Here is a 20,811-nt window from a genome sequence, read left to right as displayed (position 1 = left end):
GTTTTATAAACTGTTTTTGTAAACAAAAAATATGGCTGCCAAACCGGAAGCTTATCAAAATAATGCATGTTCCTGTAAACTGCATTACAGTTTCCATGAAAGGTTATATTATTGAACAATAAATTCAGCCTTTAGAGTTTATTTCATAGTTTAGAAGAAGTTTTACCTTGTAAAGAATGCTGCAATCTTTAGTAGTGATTACTGATAGCAGGTCCGTGTCTGCATTCTGCAATAGTCTATAAGCTATGATTCTCACAATTATCAGCTTTTATCAGTAGATGATACTGAGTTACTGAGAGCAGGAAATGTGTGAGCTCTGCTTTTCACAGTTTTCAGTGTGTGAAAGACTCGAAAGCAGGGCTATCAGTGTGACCTCCTCCTGTCTGTAAACAATTACAGCCACTTCCTCTTTGGGGCGACAAGCCTGACAAAGGAGAGTACATTTGATTTATTACAGCAATGGAGCAACTAAAAAAGGCTGCAGTAAGCCAGAGCACTTTAGAATAGATATAGGAACCAGGCATGGTCGGAATTGCTGAATTCCGATTCCGTGGTAATTCCGTGTTCCGTCGATCCGGAATTCCGCTACCGGGTCATTCCGGCGGTATACGGAGCTGTTCCGCGGAATTCCGTGGAATTCCGACGGTATACGGACTTCAGAAATGTATATTATGCGGACTTCCGTAATTTACGTAAGCGTAACTCAATCCGTTTTTTTTCCACATTTACTGATTGTTTTTGGTTTCTTCTGCCTTTTATGATGATATGGAGATTGTTTTAAGAGTGTAAAGTCAATAAAATTGTTGTATATAGTCTCAAATGTGTTAACAGCGTACTTCCGTAAAAAAATTCCGGAATTCCGCCCACGTGCGCTGGGGGCGGAGGTACCGTTGCGGAAGTTCGTCATTCTTTACTTCCAGCCCATGCAGTGTTTGGAGTGGCCCAGTGAGAGTGACCTGAGAGAGACTGTCTGCACTGCAAACTGTTATTGTGGTAAGTGAGTAGTATACTTTTACATATATGTTTATGATGTGATGAATGCAATTAGTCCATTTTGTTTTAGTTAGAGAAATGTTACCATTTTTGTTTTTGACCCTCCCTGACCTGTACATCATTTGTATATGGCCCTGTTTCCACCATAGCGAATTCGCATGCGACGTCGACATGCAGATTTGCTTAGTGTATTGAAGTGGCTGGGGCTGTTTGCACGCGTGCGTCGTGCGTGCTTGATTTGGCGGCGGGCCAAATCTGCACGACGGTATTGCAGATTTTGCGTGCTTCTGGAATCCGTGCGAAACGCCGCTAATGTATTTAATAGGAAAAACGCATGCGTTTTCTTGCATTAGTTTTCCCCCGCGATTTTGCGTGCGATTTCGCACCTTTTCGAATCTTAAACTACCCTGGCAGTGTCATGGTTAATTTGGCAGTGTCCTGGTTAAAATTGCACGCGAAATTGTGGTTAAAATGCAATCATGTTGCATTTGATGGCGATTTGTGGCATGCACTTTCACGGCATGAAGTTCCCTTCGCGGGCAAGCTGGGCATGTTGGGCCTTTTTTATTTTTCCAGAGCCCATGGTGGAGGAGGGCCGGCAGACCGACACAACAACCCCCACAGAGTACAACCAGATTGGCAGCAGATTTGCCCACAAGTGCACTCAGATTGTTTGCAGATGTGTCCAAAAAAATGCAGTCAGATTGATTGAAACCTGTGCCCACAAGTGCATTCAGATTGGTTGAAAAACATGTGCCCAAATAGCAGTAAGATTGATCCTTGATGTTCCCACAAAGTGCAGTCAGATTGGTCGTAACGTGCGCACAAGTGCAGTCCGATTGGTTGAAACATGTGCCTACAAAATGCAGTAAGATTGTTCGCTGATCTTCCCACAAAGTGCAGTGCTATTTTTGTATGTGCAGATAGGCCGGTTTCCTCCCGGGTTCAGTGGTGCACTAGGATCTGAGTAGATCATAAAATAACAAACAATACTAGCTAAGCTATGTGCAGATAGGCCGTTTTTTCTCCCATTTTTACTCCACTGCACTATGATCTGACTACTAGGTCTGAGTGCTATGTGTGCATTCGCAACAGTAGACAATTGGCAACTGTGAGCGGCGGCCTTATATGTCAGAGTATATTTACAATCCCCGACCATGATCTCCCAGCCAATCTCCGTTATCAGACAGGCATGTCCCGAAGTCAGCTGACCGTCTTGTCAGCTGATATTCCTTCTCAACGCATAAAGAAGACAGCTGCGTTGATTGCGCGTGCGTGTATGCCGAGTCCTCCTATGCAGTGTGGACAAGGCAGAACACCGCACGTCGCCAGCTCCAGATGACACCAACTCTCCCTCCGCGTTCCCAGAGGAGAAAGCAGCGGCAGTGCTGTATTCCGCCACAACGGTAATTTTCTTATTCATTACAGATCCCTAGCCACGTCCGTAATTTCTAGCACTGTAGAAGCATATGAAAGTAGTAGATAATAGATATCCACTTCCGTAGTAGTGATTTGTAACTATATAAGTAGAGATGTCGCGAACCGCCGATTTTCGGTCCGCGAACTTCCACGTAAGGTTCGATTAGCGCAAACCTCCACAAACCACAATACACTTCAATGGGGAGGCGAATTGCAAAATGTAAAAAACATTACTATGGCCATAAAAGTGATGCTAAACATCTTTTAAAGGGTCTAACACCTACAACCCCAGGTGGAGGAGCGGGATACATGCCAAAAGTCCCCGGGAAAAATCTGGAATTGACGCAAAGCAGCTTTGTAAGGGCAGAAATCACCTTGAGTGCTAAATGACAGGCCTAAAGTGTTTTAAAACATATTGCATGTGTATACATCAATCAGGTAGTATAATTAATTAGTGTACTGCTTCACACTGACACACCAAACTCACTGTATAACACACTGCAAACAGCTGTTTGTGTATGCAGTATGAATTGCAACGGCTGTCGCATCAACACAAGTGCAGTAATAATGGGTATTACACTACTGATACAGTTAGTAACTGGATGTGGTTGGCCTGGCAGTGGCAGCCAGTATGATTTGCAGCGGCTGTCAGCGGTAGACAAGTGCACTGATAAGGTTGTTACTGCTAATAGTCACTGGGATGTGTGTGGTGGGCCTAACAGTGGTGGCAGCAGGCAGTATAAATTGCAACAGCTTTGGCAGCCAGCAGTAACACAAGTGCAGTAATATATACAGTTGAATTCAAATCAACATAAAAAAAAAAGAGGATTAGTTTGCAAAAGAACTGTTGTGGGGGGCTGTTATAGCGACATCAATTAGCCAGGAGCAACTTAACAAGCAAGGAGCATAACTAATATTTTCCTATGAGAGACAGTCTGCAGCAGCTCGCCCTACACTCACTAAAGCAGGCACACGAGACAGCGTAATGGCCGCCGCTGCCTGCTTTTTATTAGGGGGGCATTGTCTCCAGGGGATAGCGTATTCTGATTGGCTAGTTTGGGCCTGCTGACTGTGATGTAGAGGGTCAAAGTTGACCGTAATGGAGCATTATAGGGTGAATCGAACTTCCTGGATAGTTCGCGTTTCGCCGCAATGCCGAACACCCGGAAGTTCGGCTTGAACCGTTCGCCGGCGAACCGTTCGGGACATCTCTATAGATAAGCATTTATACAATAGTCATTGTACAGACTATATTATATAATGCTATGTTGCTGTCTTTGTCTCTAAACAGAAAACTCATAGCAATTAAACATGTTTTGATCAGAAAAATGTTTTCGTATGTGCAAAAACATATTATATTTTTCAATGTTATTTTTCATTGACTTCTAGATGGCTGCTGCTGCTGAAGCCGTTGATGGAGGGAGGAGCAGGGCGTCTGCTGCTGCTGCTGAAGACGCCGCTGATGATGGGAGGAGCAGGGCGTCTGCAGCTGAAGCCGCTGACGGTGGGAGGAGCAGGTCGTCCAACACTCGGCGACTAAGAAAGAAGGAGAAAACCTTCATCATTAAAGTAATTTTTTTTATATTTCTCCTTACTGTATTAATCCATGAACCCAAAAACTCATTAATATCAAAGCTGAATATTTTTGGAAGTAGTTTTTATTCTGTTTTTAATTTTTGCGATTTTAGGGGGATATCAATCTGTGTGTGCAGATGACTTTTACTGTGCACAATTATTAGGCAACTTAACAAAAACAAATATATACCCATTTCAATTATTTAATTTTACCTGTGAAACCAATATAACATCTCTCTCCAGTGATAAATACCAGCCCAAACCAGTACTCCACCTCCACTCTGCTGGCATCTGAGTCGGACTGGATCTCTCTGGCCTTTACCAATCCAGCCACGGGCCCATCCATCTGTCCCTGTGGCCCATGAAGAAGACTCACTCTGATTTCATCAGTCTATAAAACCTTAGGACAATGAGTCTTGATATATTTCTTGGCCCAGCCTTTATTTTTCCAGGCGCTTCTTGCGACCCTGTTGACTATTTTGAATGAAACGCTTGATTGTTCGATGATCACGCTTCAGAAGCTTTGTAATTGTACGAGTGCTGCATCCCTCAGCAAAATATCTCATCGATTTTGGACATTTCTGAGCCTGTCAAGTACTTCTTTTGACCGATTTTGACAAAGGAAAGGCAGTTACCTAATAATTATGCACACCTGATACAGGGTTTTGATGTCATTACACCACACCCCTTCTAATTACAGACAGAGATGCACATCACCTAATATGCTTAATTGGTAGTAGGCTTTTGAACCTATACAGTTTGGAGTAAGACAACATGCATGAGGCCTCTTTTCCACGAACTGTTGATAGGCAGTGAAATGCCTTTCAAACTCTCACAACCGCTCGCTGACGCTTGGTAAGTGCTCCCTGCTGGCTGCTGCCTGGCAACTGCTCACTGCTGCCTGGTAACTGCTTGCTGAGCACACAGCTCAACAGTTCGTGGTAAAGAGGTCTAAGGATGATGTGGTCAGAATACTCATTTGCCTAATAATTCTGCACTCCCTGTAGTACCCCGAAGATTTGCAATGGAAGGGCTTAATGTTCAGACTACACAACTACGCCCCACACACACTCAAGTCAACTCAACATCGTTCTTTTAGGCTCTCATAACTTTGATTTAAAATTCACTTACAGATAATCTCCTTGTATTGTTCACACAGTTGATAATACTGATAATAAGTCAATTCAACATTTAATTTACTTTCAGCAGTGTTGTTAGTACCATAGCAAGAGATGTATGTATTGTAAAGGTTTTTTTTTTGTTGATCATTAATTTTTTATTTTTTTTTATGTTGCAGACTATGTTACGGGGGGGGTATGACACTGCGAAGAGGGCGGCGAAGAGGGAGGTGATGGACCGGCTGCTGCAAGTCCTTCAGACTACTTACCACCGCACGTGGTCGGTTAAAAAAATTCAGACAATGTGGTCTGACTTTAAGTCCAAGACCCCACGTGCGGTGGCGAAAATAAAGTCTGACCTTGAGTGTAAGTAACAAATGTTTTTTTTCATATATGTAGCGGGATGTGTAATTTTTTTTCAACCTTGTTAATCCTCACGATTTTCCAATGTATCAGTGGCTTTATACTCTTATTGTTATGCAATGCACTGTTTAACCTTAGGTAATATCTTCTTCTATCTGTATTTTTAAAACAATCTCACATTTTTTTTTAGTGGATGGGTCTCAGCGCCGCAGGCGGTCCCGTCGTGCCTCTGCTCCTCCCTCTTCCAGACAGGGATTGGATCCTGCTGCTGTCCCCTCCCCTGAAGATAATGATGAGGAGGCTGGACCCAGCACCAGCCACAGATCAAGAAGTCGGCAGCGCCGTGGGCAAAGGCGTGCCCGTGGCCGGAGCCTGTCTGTGGCATGTAAGTATTTTATAACAAAGTTTTAACATTAATCAAATGAAAGTGGTACGTCTGTAAGGAAGGAGATTAGTACATAATTTAATTTTGCACAGAACTATGTTTTTTTTTTTTTCTCTCCAAGAAAAAAAAAAAAAAGTTGCATGATGCCATGTTTTCTTTTTATCGTAGCATCTATCTCTGTGCGACTTCGCAGGCGCAGGCGCGGAAGACGACAGAAGTCTTCCAGCAGGCCAGAATCTGGTCAAAGTGGCACAACTGTGTGTAAGTAAAATGTACTGTTGTACAAAGAAGTACACACAAGACGGAATGTATCCACATATTTATAACAGTACTAACTTAACTCTTTTTTTGTGTGTGGAGGGGGAAATAAAAGTTGTACCGAGTGTTTAATGTGAAAAAAATTCCACTTTCAAATCATCTGCTGGCCAGTGACCACTGACCAGTTTGTTTTCTGTACACTGTTTGTTGTTAAAAGTCAATATTTATTACAAATATTGATTGCCACTACAAGGCCCAGGGAACTAACATGCGATGTAGTAAATTTGATAGTTACAATGATATAGTAGAGGTTCTTTGAGGCCCCTTTTCCACTTGGAGCGCTTGCGATGCGGAATCGCAAAATCGCAAACCGCTAGCGATTTTAAAATCGCTAGCGTTTGCTAAATAACATGGGAATCGCGGTAGGTAATTTCCACTAGCGCGATGCGATTTTGTCCAAAGCGCAATCGCAGCTAGAAGCGATTATTGCCGCGATCGCGATCCAATGAAAAAGATAGGAGCGCATGAAAATCGCAATGTAAATCGCTATATAATGCGATTTTCATGCGTTTTTTACCCAGAAACAATTTCTTTTATCCCAGAATTCTTCTTCCTGTCTCTTCCTCTTCCTGTTTTCGACCTAGAAAGCACAGCATGGCGTGGTTTACCACAGAGGGGCTGCTGAGTAAGATCCAGCAGCATCCATGCTTGTGGGAGAAGGGGAGTGAGGAATACAAGGACAACCAACTGCAGCACAAAGCCTGGACTGACATAGCAAGTGATTTGTTCGATGGATGCTGGGACGATCTCACAAATAGAAGCAAGGCCTCAAAAAGTAAGTTGGCACATTTGATTATCCTGCACAAGTGATACCACCTGCCCTGCCCCTGTGATGACATGGCCTGCCAGCAGCTACCTGCCCTGCCCCGTGATGCCACATGGCCTGCTACCAGCCACATGCCCTGCCAGCACCCACCTGCCCCAGTGATACCACCTGCCCTGCCAGCAGCCACCTGCCCCAGTGATGCCACCTGCCCTGCCCCCGTGATGCCACATGGCCTGCTACCAGCCACCTGCCCTGCCAGCAGCCACCTGCCCCAGTGATGCCACCTGCCCTGCCCCCGTGATGCCACATGGCCTGCTACCAGCCACCTGCCCTGCCAGCAGCCACCTGCCCCAGTGATGCCACCTGCCCTGCCCCCGTGATGCCACATGGCCTGCTACCAGCCACCTGCCCTGCCAGCAGCCACCTGCCCTGCCCCCGTGATGCCACATGGCCTGCTACCAGCCACCTGCCCTGCCAGCAGCCACCTGCCCCAGTGATGCCACCTGCCCTGCCCCCGTGATGCCACATGGCCTGCTACCAGCCACCTGCCCTGCCAGCAGCCACCTGCCCCAGTGATGCCACCTGCCCTGCCCCCGTGATGCCACATGGCCTGCTACCAGCCACATGCCCTGCCAGCAGCCACCTGCCCCAGTGATGCCACCTGCCCTGCCCCCGTGATGCCACATTGTAATGCAATTGTAATGTAAATAATGAAACAAAGATATTTTAAAGTGAAAGAGAATTTCTTTTAATAAAACATTGTAGAAGTAACACAAAAAAATGTTTTTTTTTTTTTGTTTGTTTTAATAAAAATATTCAAATATGGTCATCCTGCCATGGAACAGAACCTTGTCCAGAGACAAAATATGCTGCCAGTCTGTCTCTTTGTGTCAACGCATTACTTGTGCCTCTACCAGTAGTTGTTCTTGTAATTTGTGGTAATGGTAGAAATGCAGCCTCTTCCGCTGGGGTTCCCTCCAATGTAATCACATAATTATGTAAAATACATGCAGCTTTAATTACTGCTACAGCATTAGCCGGTTTCAGGTGCATTGCAGTGTGGAATACCCTCCATTTGTTTGTCATAATGCCAAATGCACATTCGACCACTTTTCTGGCCCGACTTAATCTGTAGTTGAAAATTCTTCTGTCATAGTTTAATGACTGCTGTGCATATGGCCTCATTAAATTTGTGCTCAGTCCAAACGCCTCATCGGCTACGAATGTGTGGGGGTAAGCGGGTCCAGTAGTGTTAGGCCAAGGTTTGTCGTCAGGGAGGTCCAGGTTTCCGCTAATTAGTTTTTGTCCAAACCGGCTGTTGCGGAATATACGCGAGTCACTATTTCCTCCGTATGCTCCCACATCAACGTATAAAAATTTGCTGTCAGCGTCAGCAACAGCCATCAGGACGATGGAAAAATATTTTTTATAATTGAAGTAATGGCTTCCACTGTGAGGTGGCATCACCACGCGCACGTGTTTGCCATCTATTGCGCCAAGGCAATTTGGGAATTGATGTTGCTCATAGAACTTTGCAGAGACTTCCTCCCATTTTCTCTTGTCTGGAAACTGCATGTAGAGGTTTGCCAGTTTATTCCAGATTACCACGCATGTGGTGCGTACAATCCGGTGGATAGTGGTCACCCCCATGCGAAATTCATAATGCATCGCTGAGAAGCTTTGCCCAGTAGCCAGGAATCTAGAAATGTAAAGAAATATATATATATGTAAATATTATCATTACGTATAGTAATCACATGTTATTTTTTTCAGTCGCAGATCTGAGGAGAAGATGGAAGTCTGCCAGGGACAACTATAAACGAGAATTAGAAAAACAGAAAACCGAATCCAAAAGTGGTTCTGGATCTTCCAAAAGAACTAAGTACAAGTATTGTGCACAGATGGCATTCCTCAAATCAGTTGGAGAAACTGGACCGTAAGTTTCCTTTATAATGAGAACATGTTTTGGGATTCATTCTATAACAAAATCAAAGTTATAAAGAATTTGATATTAAATTGACCGGCAAATCTCATAGGGTGTACTCGTCACAACAAGGTGTTACAAATCTTTTTTTTTTTTTCTTTCTACAGCACAGAAGATAGTTTATTAGAAGAGGATGATAATTCACGCAGTTCTTTTGCTGGAGATACACAGTTGGAAGATATTGAAACAGACAGTGCCGATATTATAGACATACATTCTTCAGAATCGTCTGTTACCATGGAAACAAGTACTGCAAGTACTGCAGCAGAAACTGTAAGATCAACGCCTGCTGCAACAACTTCCAACATTTCATCCAAAAAAAAAGGGAAAATGCCAAAACAAGATTATGAGAAGCTAATGCTTAGTTCTGTTCAAAATTTTGTAGAGACCTACAAAGAGAAAACAGAGGAAAGAAAAAAGAGGGAACAGGAGATGATGGCGGAAAGAGGTAAACAAAGTGCCAATTTGCAATTCTTAATTAGTTTAGAACCACATTTGGAAAAGGTACCGTCACACCTAAACTTAGCTTGCAGAAAATCTATTCTTGAGGCCATAGAGAAATTCATACCTAATGAGAGTTCAAGTGACAGAATTGGTGCGTACTCGCAACCTGTCATGCATCAGTCACAAATCCAAATGCAAACACCACAACAACAATTGCACAATCCCTACTTTCTACCTACCATACATCCACTACATGACAGTCATGTTCCCTACCATTCCTCATTTGACCCAAACATAGGTCAAGGAAGATATAATTTTATGCCTTCAAGATCCATGGTCAGTACTCCAACACTTGCAACAAGTACTCAACCCACACCAAGCCGATCCAATTCTGAAAGTCCCAATCTAACTTCTTTTAACATACTACAACCAATTGTCAGGAGTACAAATGTAACTGAACAACAACAAGAAGCTGGAAACCGAAGTTTTGTTACCATGTTGTCTGAAACCACGGAATAATTTAATACAGCATACAACCCCATTTCTGCACTGATATAGTCTTGAGCAAATTTAAATGTTACCTACAAATTGCTCATGACCAGTTAGTTTTCAAAGTTATTATAGCAATGTAGTTTTAAACATTGCAACTTTTTAGAGTAAACCTTATTTGTTGTATTCAAAATTCGTACTGACCTTGGCTGTTTGGTTGTATTTGTAGTTGCCATGGTGAAGAGGACCGGTATCCAGGTGTCAGCATGTTGTGAAGTGTACTGTACTGCATGTGGAAACAGTGAGGAATAGAGCATGTTTATGCTGTTCCAGCACACTGTTTCCCCATGCAGTACACTGCAGTTTTCCATGATGCCACTGGGATACTGCTCCACTTCACCATGGCAACCAACTGCAACAGACATGTTGCCAATACACATACAGTTTGTGCCTGAAAGCACCACAAAAAGAAACCAAAACGTGTACCTCCAATTATACTGCTTCTTTTTTTTTTGTTGCCATGGTGAAGAGGACCGGTATCCAGGTGTCAGCATGTTGTGAAGTGTACTGTACTGCATGTGGAAACAGTGAGGAATAGAGCATGTTTATGCTGTTCCAGCACACTGTTTCCTCATGCAGTACACTGCATTTTTCCATGATGCCACTGGGATACTGCTCCACTTCACCATGGCAACCAACTGCAACAGACATGTTGCCAATACACATTCAAAATTGTAAAGGGACTAGAAGCACAAAATAAAAATGAAATAGTTTCTCACCTTTGACTTTGTACAGCCCACCATAGGTCGGGAGGTCCCATGACAGCGTACTGGTTCCTCTCCTAGGCCTCGCATCATTAGTGCGGCTGACGTGACAGTATGGCACATGCATGATTAAAGCACGCATGCGCCATACTATGACACCAGCAGCAGTGATGACGTGATGCGACCGGCAAGCCATTTATGAAGGAAGGCCTAGGAGAAGAGCCATGACGTAGATCGTGGGACCTCCCTACTTACAGTGGGCTGCAGAAAGTCCAAGATGAGTACCAATTGCAATTATTATTTTGAGTTTAAAGTCCCTTTATAAAAAAAGTTTTGCAGAAGTTATTTATACGTACCGCAACGTGATAAGTAGGCGTTCTGTTGGAGTCACACTCTTACGAAATTTGGTGTCTTTTTTCTTTAAATCCGCCTCCAATAAAGAAAGTAGGCGATCAAAGCTGTAATAAAAAAGTTATTGTAGTAAATAAAACAAATATAGGTTTTTTTTTTTCATTTAAATGTTTTTACACTTTACTTATTTGCACTTTCTTGTCTATAGAAAATTAGCACTTATATTACAATACTTCAATGTAAAAAAAAAAAATGTAAAGTATAAAAATTATATTTTATTAAAAAATTAGCTACGTTAGTAATGTTTACTACTGAGTTGTTGGCACTTTATTTTTTCACAAATGTCTTTCTATCAATACATCTGTGATGTACCTTGCACTGTGTTCTGTTTAAATATGGTGGTTTTCTATTACTACTGTTACAAGTTTTAAATAAAAAAAAAAATGTCCTTGCTGGAATAAGTTACAATAAAAAAAATAGTTCAAAATTTGACTTTGTGAAATTATTATATGCAGATTACAATATTTCTATAAGTAAAATGTAAAATGTCACAAATATCACACAGAAATGACAGTTGGGGGGATAGTAATCTATATAAATATCACAATACACAGTGATGTCACTTTTGGAAATAATGTAAATCAAGTATAACCTTGTTAACCATTAACATTACAAATCACAATAACCTAGGAGGTCTCAAATACACTGTATGAAGAGATGAAGAGATTATCTTACCTTCCAATAGACATTCTGGCATATCCAAAGAATTTATCTGGATGCTGCCGCAGATCCCTGTACAGCATCCAGAATTGTCCTTTTTTCGGCCTGTCTTTCAGGAGAGGATGAACCCAAAACCTCCTTTGCCGTCCTCTTCTTCTCAGCACCAGAGACATGAGGATCATAAAGATCAATTCCTCAATCATTTTCCAAATCTACACCAAACAACAATATCCAAACTCTCTATCCAACTCCTCTCAAAAAACCCACAAGACTTTCAATGTGCTATATCTTTTTATAGTGAAAAAGGGAGGGCTTAAAATGTGGCTCAACCAATGGTTTGACAGCACAACATATTTGTTGATCCAATTAGAACATGTATAATTTTCTAACCAATGACAAGGATTTCTTTCAAATATCATGTTACTTTTTCAAAAGAACACACAATAGTTCCACCAATCACATCTCAGGCCTAAAAATCACAAATCACAAAACGCTGCACAAAGTTAAAATCGCAAATCGCAATCGCAGCAAAAAAGGTCAAATCGCTCAATCGCAAATCGCAATCGCTTGTAAAATCGCAGGGTAAAATCGCAAACGCAAACGCTAGCGCTTGCGATTTTACATTGCGATTGCTAGTGGAAAAGGGCCCTGAGAAGTGTTTTTATCGTTATTGCTAATTTTCATTATGTATATAGTGCCAACATCTTCCTCTTCGATGCACAGAGTATATTGTGTTGTCAGTTATCTGACAAAGACTGTACGTGCACACAATGTACATCATACCAAAGTCCTATGTCTGTATTGCCCTCTATTCAACTACTTTTATCAAACAGTGTACAAAGTTTCTCATAATTTACCACATCAAATTTTGCTTTTGAGAAAGTCTTATCGATGTGTATAACGTTGCATCTAGAAAACATTCAATAAATATGTAACACCTTACTTAATGCAAAATTATATTTTGCTTGTGCGTTACATTATTAAACCTTTTACATGGTATTTGATGCAGTGTATTGATTTGCGGACGTTGTAGTGCATGTATCGTATGGTAGTCTAGAAGAATGAGTTATAGGAGGAAAACAATACAGACAGAAGGAAGAAATTAAAGGAACACTATCTAGAAAAAACTCGGCAGTTAACATGTTACAGATGACAGGTTTTGGGCCAGTCTACCTGTTTTTAGGGGTGATTCCCAAGGCTTTATTTGTTTTCAACAGCATTTACTGAACAACAGTTTACAAATATAACTGACAACATAGTGTGCAAGTGACGAGTAGGGAGACCGGCTGTTATCTTGCCATTTTGGCAGTTCAACTGCTGTTCATGAAATGCTTTTGAAAACAAAGAAATCCATGAGAATCACCCCATGACGGTGATGGATTGTGCCAAAAGCCGTCGGTTCTGTCAGATGTTTACTGCCTACTTATTTCAAGATAGTTGTCCTTGAAGAACTCCAGCCCGAAGTTGAATGGATTGGAATCGTAGAAAAGTAAGAGCACTGACCCACCACCACATCACCCTGCTTCCAGATTACAATACCTCATCCAGCCAGTGATTATGTCCATCCATAGTGAAACTAGTGTATCATCCCTAAATATTATGTAAGCCGGGAAGCCCATGGTTTAATTTCACAACTTGAAATGAAACTTTATCCCTAAGTGGCCATAAATAAATTGTACATACTGGGCCAACATATCAATTTAAGAAATGTTGACAAGCTTCAGTACTATGGCAGTATGCACGTGTGTAATGGTAGTTTAAAGGTATTCCTTATCCACTAGCCACAACAATTTCTTCAACATTTATGTGTCTTTTTTGGATTGTGATTTTGCGATACACTAATTTTGGCAGTCATATTTCATTAGTCATACTTTTTGAAAAACAATGAGTATGTATTTTGATTCTGGATGAGATCATTCATTGGCAAACTTAGACATGAGTAAACAGTGACTTTTCGGCTTATAAAAAGCATTCATCGGAGTGGTTCCTGACTAACAATGAAAAACACACTTTCTGTACACTGACATAAAGTTTAACAATTTTTCTGCAAAGATAAATGTAATTATACATGACTTAAATGTTACTCAGTCAGAGAACACTTTTCCTGCTATCCAAGCTGAGTTGATAAGATCAACATTGCCCTGAATGAAACGTAACGTACACTCTGGTGACTGGCTAGCCATTGTAAATTCCAAGTTCAAATTGAAACTGGGCTAGTCACATCACATCACATGCACCATTAATTCTAAGCTAAAGAGAATTGTGGCATTTCAAACCAACGTATGCATGGGGAAAAAAAAGAATAGTGCCAGTAAACACCATCTTACAAAGCATATGACACAAACAATGAAGTAAAAAATTTAAATAAATCAATCATTTTGCGCATTGATAAACCCATTGTACAAGCATGAGAGGTTCTTAACAAGAGTCCTAGTTTAAACCAGGTTGTACAGATTTCATGAAATGTGTACATTTTGAATCTTGTGTACATCTCATTTTTTCCTTTAGAAGCCACCCATGAATACAGTGAATGTCAATGTATAAGTTGTGTTTTCAATGTGTTTGTCATGAAAAAGTACAACGAAAGTATTATAATGTGAAAAATCACTGTTTACTTTTCTCGAATCTAGCCTAACCAATCAATGCTATCACTGGGTTTCATAATGCCTTGCTTTTACTGATGGCTGATACGGTACCACACTCTACTGTTTATTCTTTTATTATCAGTTTTTGTTCATGCATAGTGTAATATTTAATTTTTCTCCATCTTTTTCTTTACAGCTTCTTCTCATTTCGAGATTCTGGCCGGCCAAGTCTCAACCCTGCAGCAGGAAGTGGTGGTTCTGACTTCCACTGTTCAACAATTAGAACAGTGGAAGTCAGAACAACAAACGACTCTTCAGCAGCAGCAGGCGGACTTTGAGGAGCGACTTCGGCAGCAAGAGGCAGCTTTCCGCCACCAACTGCTGCAACAAAGGCAGGAGATGGAGGGCCAAATTGAGGAGCAAAGGCAACGCATCCTCGCTTTCAGGGAGGAGGCAGGACAGCTCCATGACTATTTTGGACAACTGGCAGGTACAAGGAGGATGTAATGTTGGTCCTGACTCCTCCTGGGTTCCGAATTATATCCAGTGGCTTGCAAAAGTATTCTGCCCCCTTGAAGTCTTCCACATTATATCATATTACTGCCACAAACATGAATCCATTGTATTAGAATTCCACGTGAAAGACCAATACAAAGTGGTAGACATAAATAGTATTTCTTGAAATATGGGCTACAAGGTGTAGAAAAGGCCGCCCGAGTTTTGATATAGCCTACAAGTGCTGGAAGCCGAAATATTTCATTCGCCACTATCCATGGCGGCCTGGAGGGGGAATAGTAATTAACACGGCCCTGGGCTTTTTTTGTAGCCAAAGTTTTTGTATGGGTACACGTGAGAAAAAGTGGACTGAAAATCATACATGATTACAAACATTTTTTACAAATAAATAACTAAGTGGGGTGTACTTAATTATTCGGTCACCTGAGTCAATACTTTGTAGAACCACCATTTTTTTGCAATTACAGCTGCCAGTCTTTTAGGGTATGTCTCTACCAGCTTTGCACATCTAGAGACTGAAATCCTTGCCCATTCTTCTTTGCAAAACAGCTCCAGCTCAGTCAGATTAAATGGACAGCGTTTGTGAACACCAGTTTTCAGATCTTGCCACAGATTGTCGATTGGATTTAGATCTGGACTTTGACTGGCCCTTTCTAACACATATATATGTTTTGTTTTAAACCATTCCATAGTTGCCCTGGCTTTATGTTTCGGGTCATTGTCCTGCTGGAAGGTGAACCTCCACCCCAGTCTCAAGTCTTTTGCAGTCTCCAAGAGGTTTTCTTACAAATTTGTCCTGTAATTGGCTCCATACATCTTCCCATCAACTCTGACCAGCTTCCCTGTCCCTGCTGAAGAGATGCACACCCCCAGCATGATGCTGCCACCACCATATTTGACAGCGGGGATGGTGTGTTCAGAGTGACGTGCAGTGTTAGTTTTCCGCCACAGAGAGCGTTTTTCATTTTGTCCAAAAAATACCATTTTGGTCTCATCTGACCAGAGCAACTTCTTCCACATGGTTGCTGTGTCCCCCACATGGCTTGTGGCAAAATGCAAATGGGACTTCTTATGCTTTCTGTTAACAATGCCTTTCTTCTTGCCACTCTTCCATAAAGGCCAACTTTGTACAGTGCATGACTAATAGTTGTCCTATGGACAGATTCCACCACCTGAGCTGTAGATCTCTGCAGCTCGTCCAGAGTCACCATGGGCCTCTTGACTGCATTTCTGATCAGCGCAGTCCTTGTTCGGCCTGTGAGTTTAGGTGGATGGCCTTGTCTTGGGAGGTTCACAGTTGTGCCATACTCCTTCCATTTCTGAATGGTCGCTTGAACAGTGCTCCGTGGGATGTTCAAGGCATAGGAAATCTTTTTGTAGCCTAAGCCTCCTTTAAATTTGTCAATTACTTGATCCCTGACCAGTCTGGTGTGTTCTTTGGACTTTACGGTCTCGTTGCTCCCAATATTCTCTTAGACAACCTCTGAGGCCCTCAAAGAGCAGCTGTATTTGTACTGACATTAAATTACACACAGGTGCACTCTATTTAGTCAATAGCACTCATCAGGCACTGTCTATAGGCAACTGAATGCACTCTGATCAAAGGGTGCCGAATAATTATGCACACACCACTTAGCAGTTATTTATTAGTAAAAAAAATGTGGACTCATGTATGATTTTTGTTGCACTTCTCATGTGTACACCACTTTGTGTTGGTCTTTCATGTTGAATTCCAATACAATTGATTCATGTTTGTGGCAGTAATATGACAAAATGTGGAAAACTTCAAGGGGGCCGAATACTTTTGCAAACCACTGTATATATGTTTTGTTTTAAACCATTCCATTGTTGCCCTGGCTTTATGTTTAGGGTCGTTGTCCTGCTGGAAGGTGAACCTCCACCCCAGTCTCAAGTCTTTCGCAGATTCCAAGAGGTTTTCTTCCAAGTTTGCTCTGTATTTGGCTCCATCCATCTTCCCATCAACTCTGACCAGCTTCCCTGTCCCTGCTGAAGAGATGCATCCCCCGAGCATGATGCTGCCACCACCATATTTGACAGTGGGGGTGGTGTGTTCAGAGTGATGTGCAGTGTTCATTTTCCGCCACACAGAGCGTAGAGTGTTGCATTTTGTCCAAAAAGTTCAATTTTGGTCTCATCTGACCAGAGCACCTTCTTCAACATAGTTGCTGTGTCCCCCACATGGCTTCTGGCAAACTGCAAATGGAACTTCTTATGCTTTCTGTTAAAGAGAGACACTGAAGCGAAAAAAATATATATGATATAATGAATTGGTTGTGTACTATGAATAATTACTAGAAGATTAGCAGCAAAGAAAATATTCTCATATTTTTATTTTCAGTTATATAGTGTTTTTTCGCAGATTACATTATCCTATAATAATGTGCAGATTACACAACACTCAGCATTCAAAATGAGTCTTTCAGAGCAGTCTGTGAAGTAATGAACTCTCCTCTAGCAGAGGAAAAGTAAACAGTTCAATTACAGTTCAGATAATAAAAGTCAGATAACAGCCGTTTCCACAACTAAGTTAGTGGGAGAGCTTACTAGCTTTTTGGCATAGAGATAACAACTGGAGTTTCTAAATTCTTCCTGTACTGGAAACAATTAGACTGATGTATCTGATCTTAATGTTTTTTTTTCTTAGCTGTACTACACATACAAATCAGAATATCATCTTTTTTTTAAGCTTCAGTGTCTCTTTAACAATGTCTTTCTTCTTGCCACTCTTCCATAAATGCAAACTTTGTACAGTGCATGACTAATAGCTGTCGTATGGACAGTCTCCCACCTGAGCTGTAGATCTCTGCAGCTCGTCCAGAGTCGCCATGGGCCTGTTGACTGCATTTCTGATCAGCGCTCTCCTTGTTCGGCCTGTGAGTTTAGGTGGATGGCCTTGTCTTGGGAGGTTTACAGTTGTGCCATACTCCTTCCATTTCTGAATGATCGCTTGAACAGTGCTCCGTGGTATGTTCCAGGCATAGGAATTGTTTTTGTAGCCTAAGCCTGCTTTAAATTTCTCAATAACTTTATCCCTGAACTGTCTGGTGTGTTCTTTGGACTTCATGGTGTTGTTGCTCCCAATATTCTCTTAGACAATCTCTGAGGCCCTCACAGAGCAGCTGTATTTGTACTGACATTAGATTACACACAGGTGCACTCTATTTAGTCATTAGCACTCAGACATCAAGTAATGTCTATGGGCAAATAACTTCCCTCAGATTATTTTTTTTTTCTGTTTTAAGAAACAAAAGTTTAAATTTTGTTTTATGTGTTTTATATTTGTTCACTTTTTAAAAAAAAGTTTAACAAAGTTGTTGCAAATTGCAATAAAATATTTATTATAACATGTTCACTGTTGGATTCTATGTATTGAACAATGTATGTATAACTACTAGCTGGTGACGATTGATAACCATCAGGCTCTTGCTTGCCTGGCATATTTTTATGTCGGTTGTATGCACCACAAAATATATTTACTGTAACACACAAATGTTCATTTGTCAAGGTTTAGAGATTTGCAATATTTTTCAAGCATAATTTGTTTCTTGCCTTACATCAAATTTGATGATATGGGGGTCAAACACCTCTCCTAGTTATTAACAAAGAATTCACTGTATCGGTTGAAAAGGGCACCTGGCCTACATCTATGAAAAGTGCGACGCCATAGAGATCAAAGTTATTTCTGGAAATATGGGCTTCTACAAGGTGTCTAAAAGTGCACCTGAGTTTTGATATAGGCTACAAGCCCAAATTATTTCAATCCCCGCTATCCATGGCCAGACCCGAAGTTGTTATATGGGCTACACCTGGTGCATTATTTGTCGCCGAAGTGTGTATATATGTGCTCTACCAGGCGCCCTATCCTGTTTAAGGATATCAAAATTCACCCTTGGATACAATATTAAGTAGCCAAGATGTAAAGTCTTTGTTCATATTTTTAAACAAAATCTTTCATGCCATATTATATGATTTTGTTTAAAGCGGATCCGATATGAAACCGTAAATATAATAACAAGTCACTTGTCTATGTATCTTGTCTAAAGTTTAGATGGTTTACTCAGCAAATCTAGCTGCAAACACCTTCAACAGTGTATTTTTCAACAGTACTATTTTTTCCTGTGATACAATGGGATCAACCATGTATTCTGCTTGTCAGTCAATATTACACAATTACACTCAAGGCAAGCTTATCTGTATCTAGGCATGCTATTCTGCATATCTGCATATTCTTTGAATATTCCACTCCTATCTCCTCTATTACACAGAACACTGAGCTGTATTCTGTATCTGCACTGCAACTCTCAGATTGTGATTACTCTGCCCCTGAAATCTATAGCTAGCAACACCCTTTTTAAACAACCCAGACTGAAATCACACAATCCCTTGCAAACACCAAGGCGTTTTCGAGAAGCTGTGGGCATGGCTTGCTTAGTTTATAGGAAATTAGGGTATTAAAAAACACAAGTATTTTCCTTAAGGAATGCCCTATAAACTATATGTAATGAAAACAATTATGCAATGAGTAAAAGTTCATCTCGGATCCACTTTAATAAATCTCTGACATCACTCGTTGTTCGAGGCACAGGGTATAACTTCCATAAGATGGCTTGGCAGTAGCGTAAGTCAATATTGGTTTTGAGGCAGCAGGTAACGGCTGCAGGGTAGACATGCCCTTCCAGAAGTCCAGAAGTTGAAGTTGTCACAGCAGCAGCGGTAGGTATCACAAGGTTTGACACAGCAGCAGGTAATAATGTCAGCAGCGGTACAGGTCCTCTGTCCCTAGAGAGACCTGGATTGAAGGATATAATGTCCAGCAGTTGAAGTTGTCCCAGCAGCAGAAGTAGGTATCGCAAGGTTTGACACAGCAGCAGGTAATAATGTCAGCAGCGGTACAGGTCCTCGGCCCCTAGAGAGACCTGGATTGAAGGTTATAAAGTCCAGCAGTTGAAGTTGTCACAGCAGCAGCGATAGGTATCGCAAGGTTTGACACAGCAGCAGGTAATAATGTCAGCAGCGGTACAGGTCCTCTGTCCCGAGAGAGACCTGGATTGAAGGATATAATGTCCAGCAGTTGAAGTTGTCCCAGCAGCAGAAGTAGGTATCGCAAGGTTTGACACAGCAGCAGGTAATAATGTCAGCAGCGGTACAGGTCCTCTGTCCCTAGAGAGACCTGGATTGAAGGATATAATGTCCAGCAGTTGAAGTTGTCCCAGCAGCAGAAGTAGGTATCGCAAGGTTTGACACAGCAGCAGGTAATAATGTCAGCAGCGGTACAGGTCCTCGGCCCCTAGAGAGACCTGGATTGAAGGTTATAAAGTCCAGCAGTTGAAGTTGTCACAGCAGCAGCGATAGGTATCGCAAGGTTTGACACAGCAGCAGGTAATAATGTCAGCAGCGGTACAGGTCCTCGGACCCAAGAGAGACCAGGATTGAAGGATATAATGTCCAGCAGTTGAAGTTGTCACAGCAGCAGCGATAGGTATCGCAAGGTTTGACACAGCAGCAGGTAATAATGTCAGCAGCGGTACAGGTCCTCGGACCCAAGAGAGACCTGGATTGAAGGTTATAAAGTCCAGCAGTTGAAGTTGTCACAGCAGCAGCGATAGGTATCGCAAGGTTTGACACAGCAGCAGGTAATAATGTCAGCAGCGGTACAGGTCCTCGGACCCAAGAGAGACCAGGATTGAAGGATATAATGTCCAGCAGTTGAAGTTGTCACAGCAGCAGCGATAGGTATCGCAAGGTTTGACACAGCAGCAGGTAATAATGTCAGCAGCGGTACAGGTCCTCGGACCCAAGAGAGACCTGGATTGAAGGTTATAAAGTCCAGCAGTTGAAGTTGTCACAGCAGCAGCGATAGGTATCGCAAGGTTTGACACAGCAGCAGGTAATAATGTCAGCAGCGGTACAGGTCCTCTGTCCCTAGAGAGACCTGGATTGAAGGATATAATGTCCAGCAGTTGAAGTTGTCCCAGCAGCAGAAGTAGGTATCGCAAGGTT

At 41.8% G+C, this 20,811-nt stretch overlaps 2 protein-coding genes across 3 annotated transcripts; one reads left to right on the top strand and one right to left on the bottom strand.

Annotated features, from left to right (window-relative positions):
• Positions 1-772: 772 nt before the first annotated feature.
• LOC137544976 (protein SON-like) lies at positions 773-14,839 on the top strand. 2 transcript variants are annotated; one of them, XM_068266076.1, is made up of 6 exons: positions 773-993; positions 3,802-3,981; positions 5,285-5,471; positions 5,659-5,853; positions 6,022-6,114; positions 14,471-14,839. In XM_068266076.1, exons 2-6 carry the CDS (start codon positions 3,802-3,804, stop codon positions 14,779-14,781), a joined length of 966 nt encoding a protein of 321 aa, XP_068122177.1. In that variant the 5' UTR covers positions 773-993; the 3' UTR covers positions 14,782-14,839. The 2 variants fall into 2 exon arrangements, with proteins under 2 accessions (XP_068122177.1, XP_068122178.1); XM_068266077.1 differs by lacking the exon at positions 773-993 and having other exon boundaries at positions 1,506-3,981.
• On the bottom strand, positions 7,743-12,302 carry LOC137544975 (uncharacterized). The gene is made up of 3 exons (XM_068266075.1): positions 11,705-12,302; positions 10,975-11,076; positions 7,743-8,636 (listed from the first exon to the last, which is right to left on the bottom strand). The coding sequence occupies exons 1-3, from the start codon at positions 11,890-11,892 to the stop codon at positions 7,754-7,756; spliced, it is 1,173 nt and encodes a 390-aa protein (XP_068122176.1). The 5' UTR covers positions 11,893-12,302; the 3' UTR covers positions 7,743-7,753.
• Positions 14,840-20,811: the final 5,972 nt, after the last annotated feature.

The sequence above is a fragment of the Hyperolius riggenbachi genome, chromosome 2 (genome assembly GCF_040937935.1).
Source record: "Hyperolius riggenbachi isolate aHypRig1 chromosome 2, aHypRig1.pri, whole genome shotgun sequence".
Taxonomy (NCBI): domain Eukaryota; kingdom Metazoa; phylum Chordata; class Amphibia; order Anura; family Hyperoliidae; genus Hyperolius; species Hyperolius riggenbachi.
Note: the sequence above shows the minus strand (reverse complement) of the source record. Positions and strands in the feature narration are given on the sequence as shown.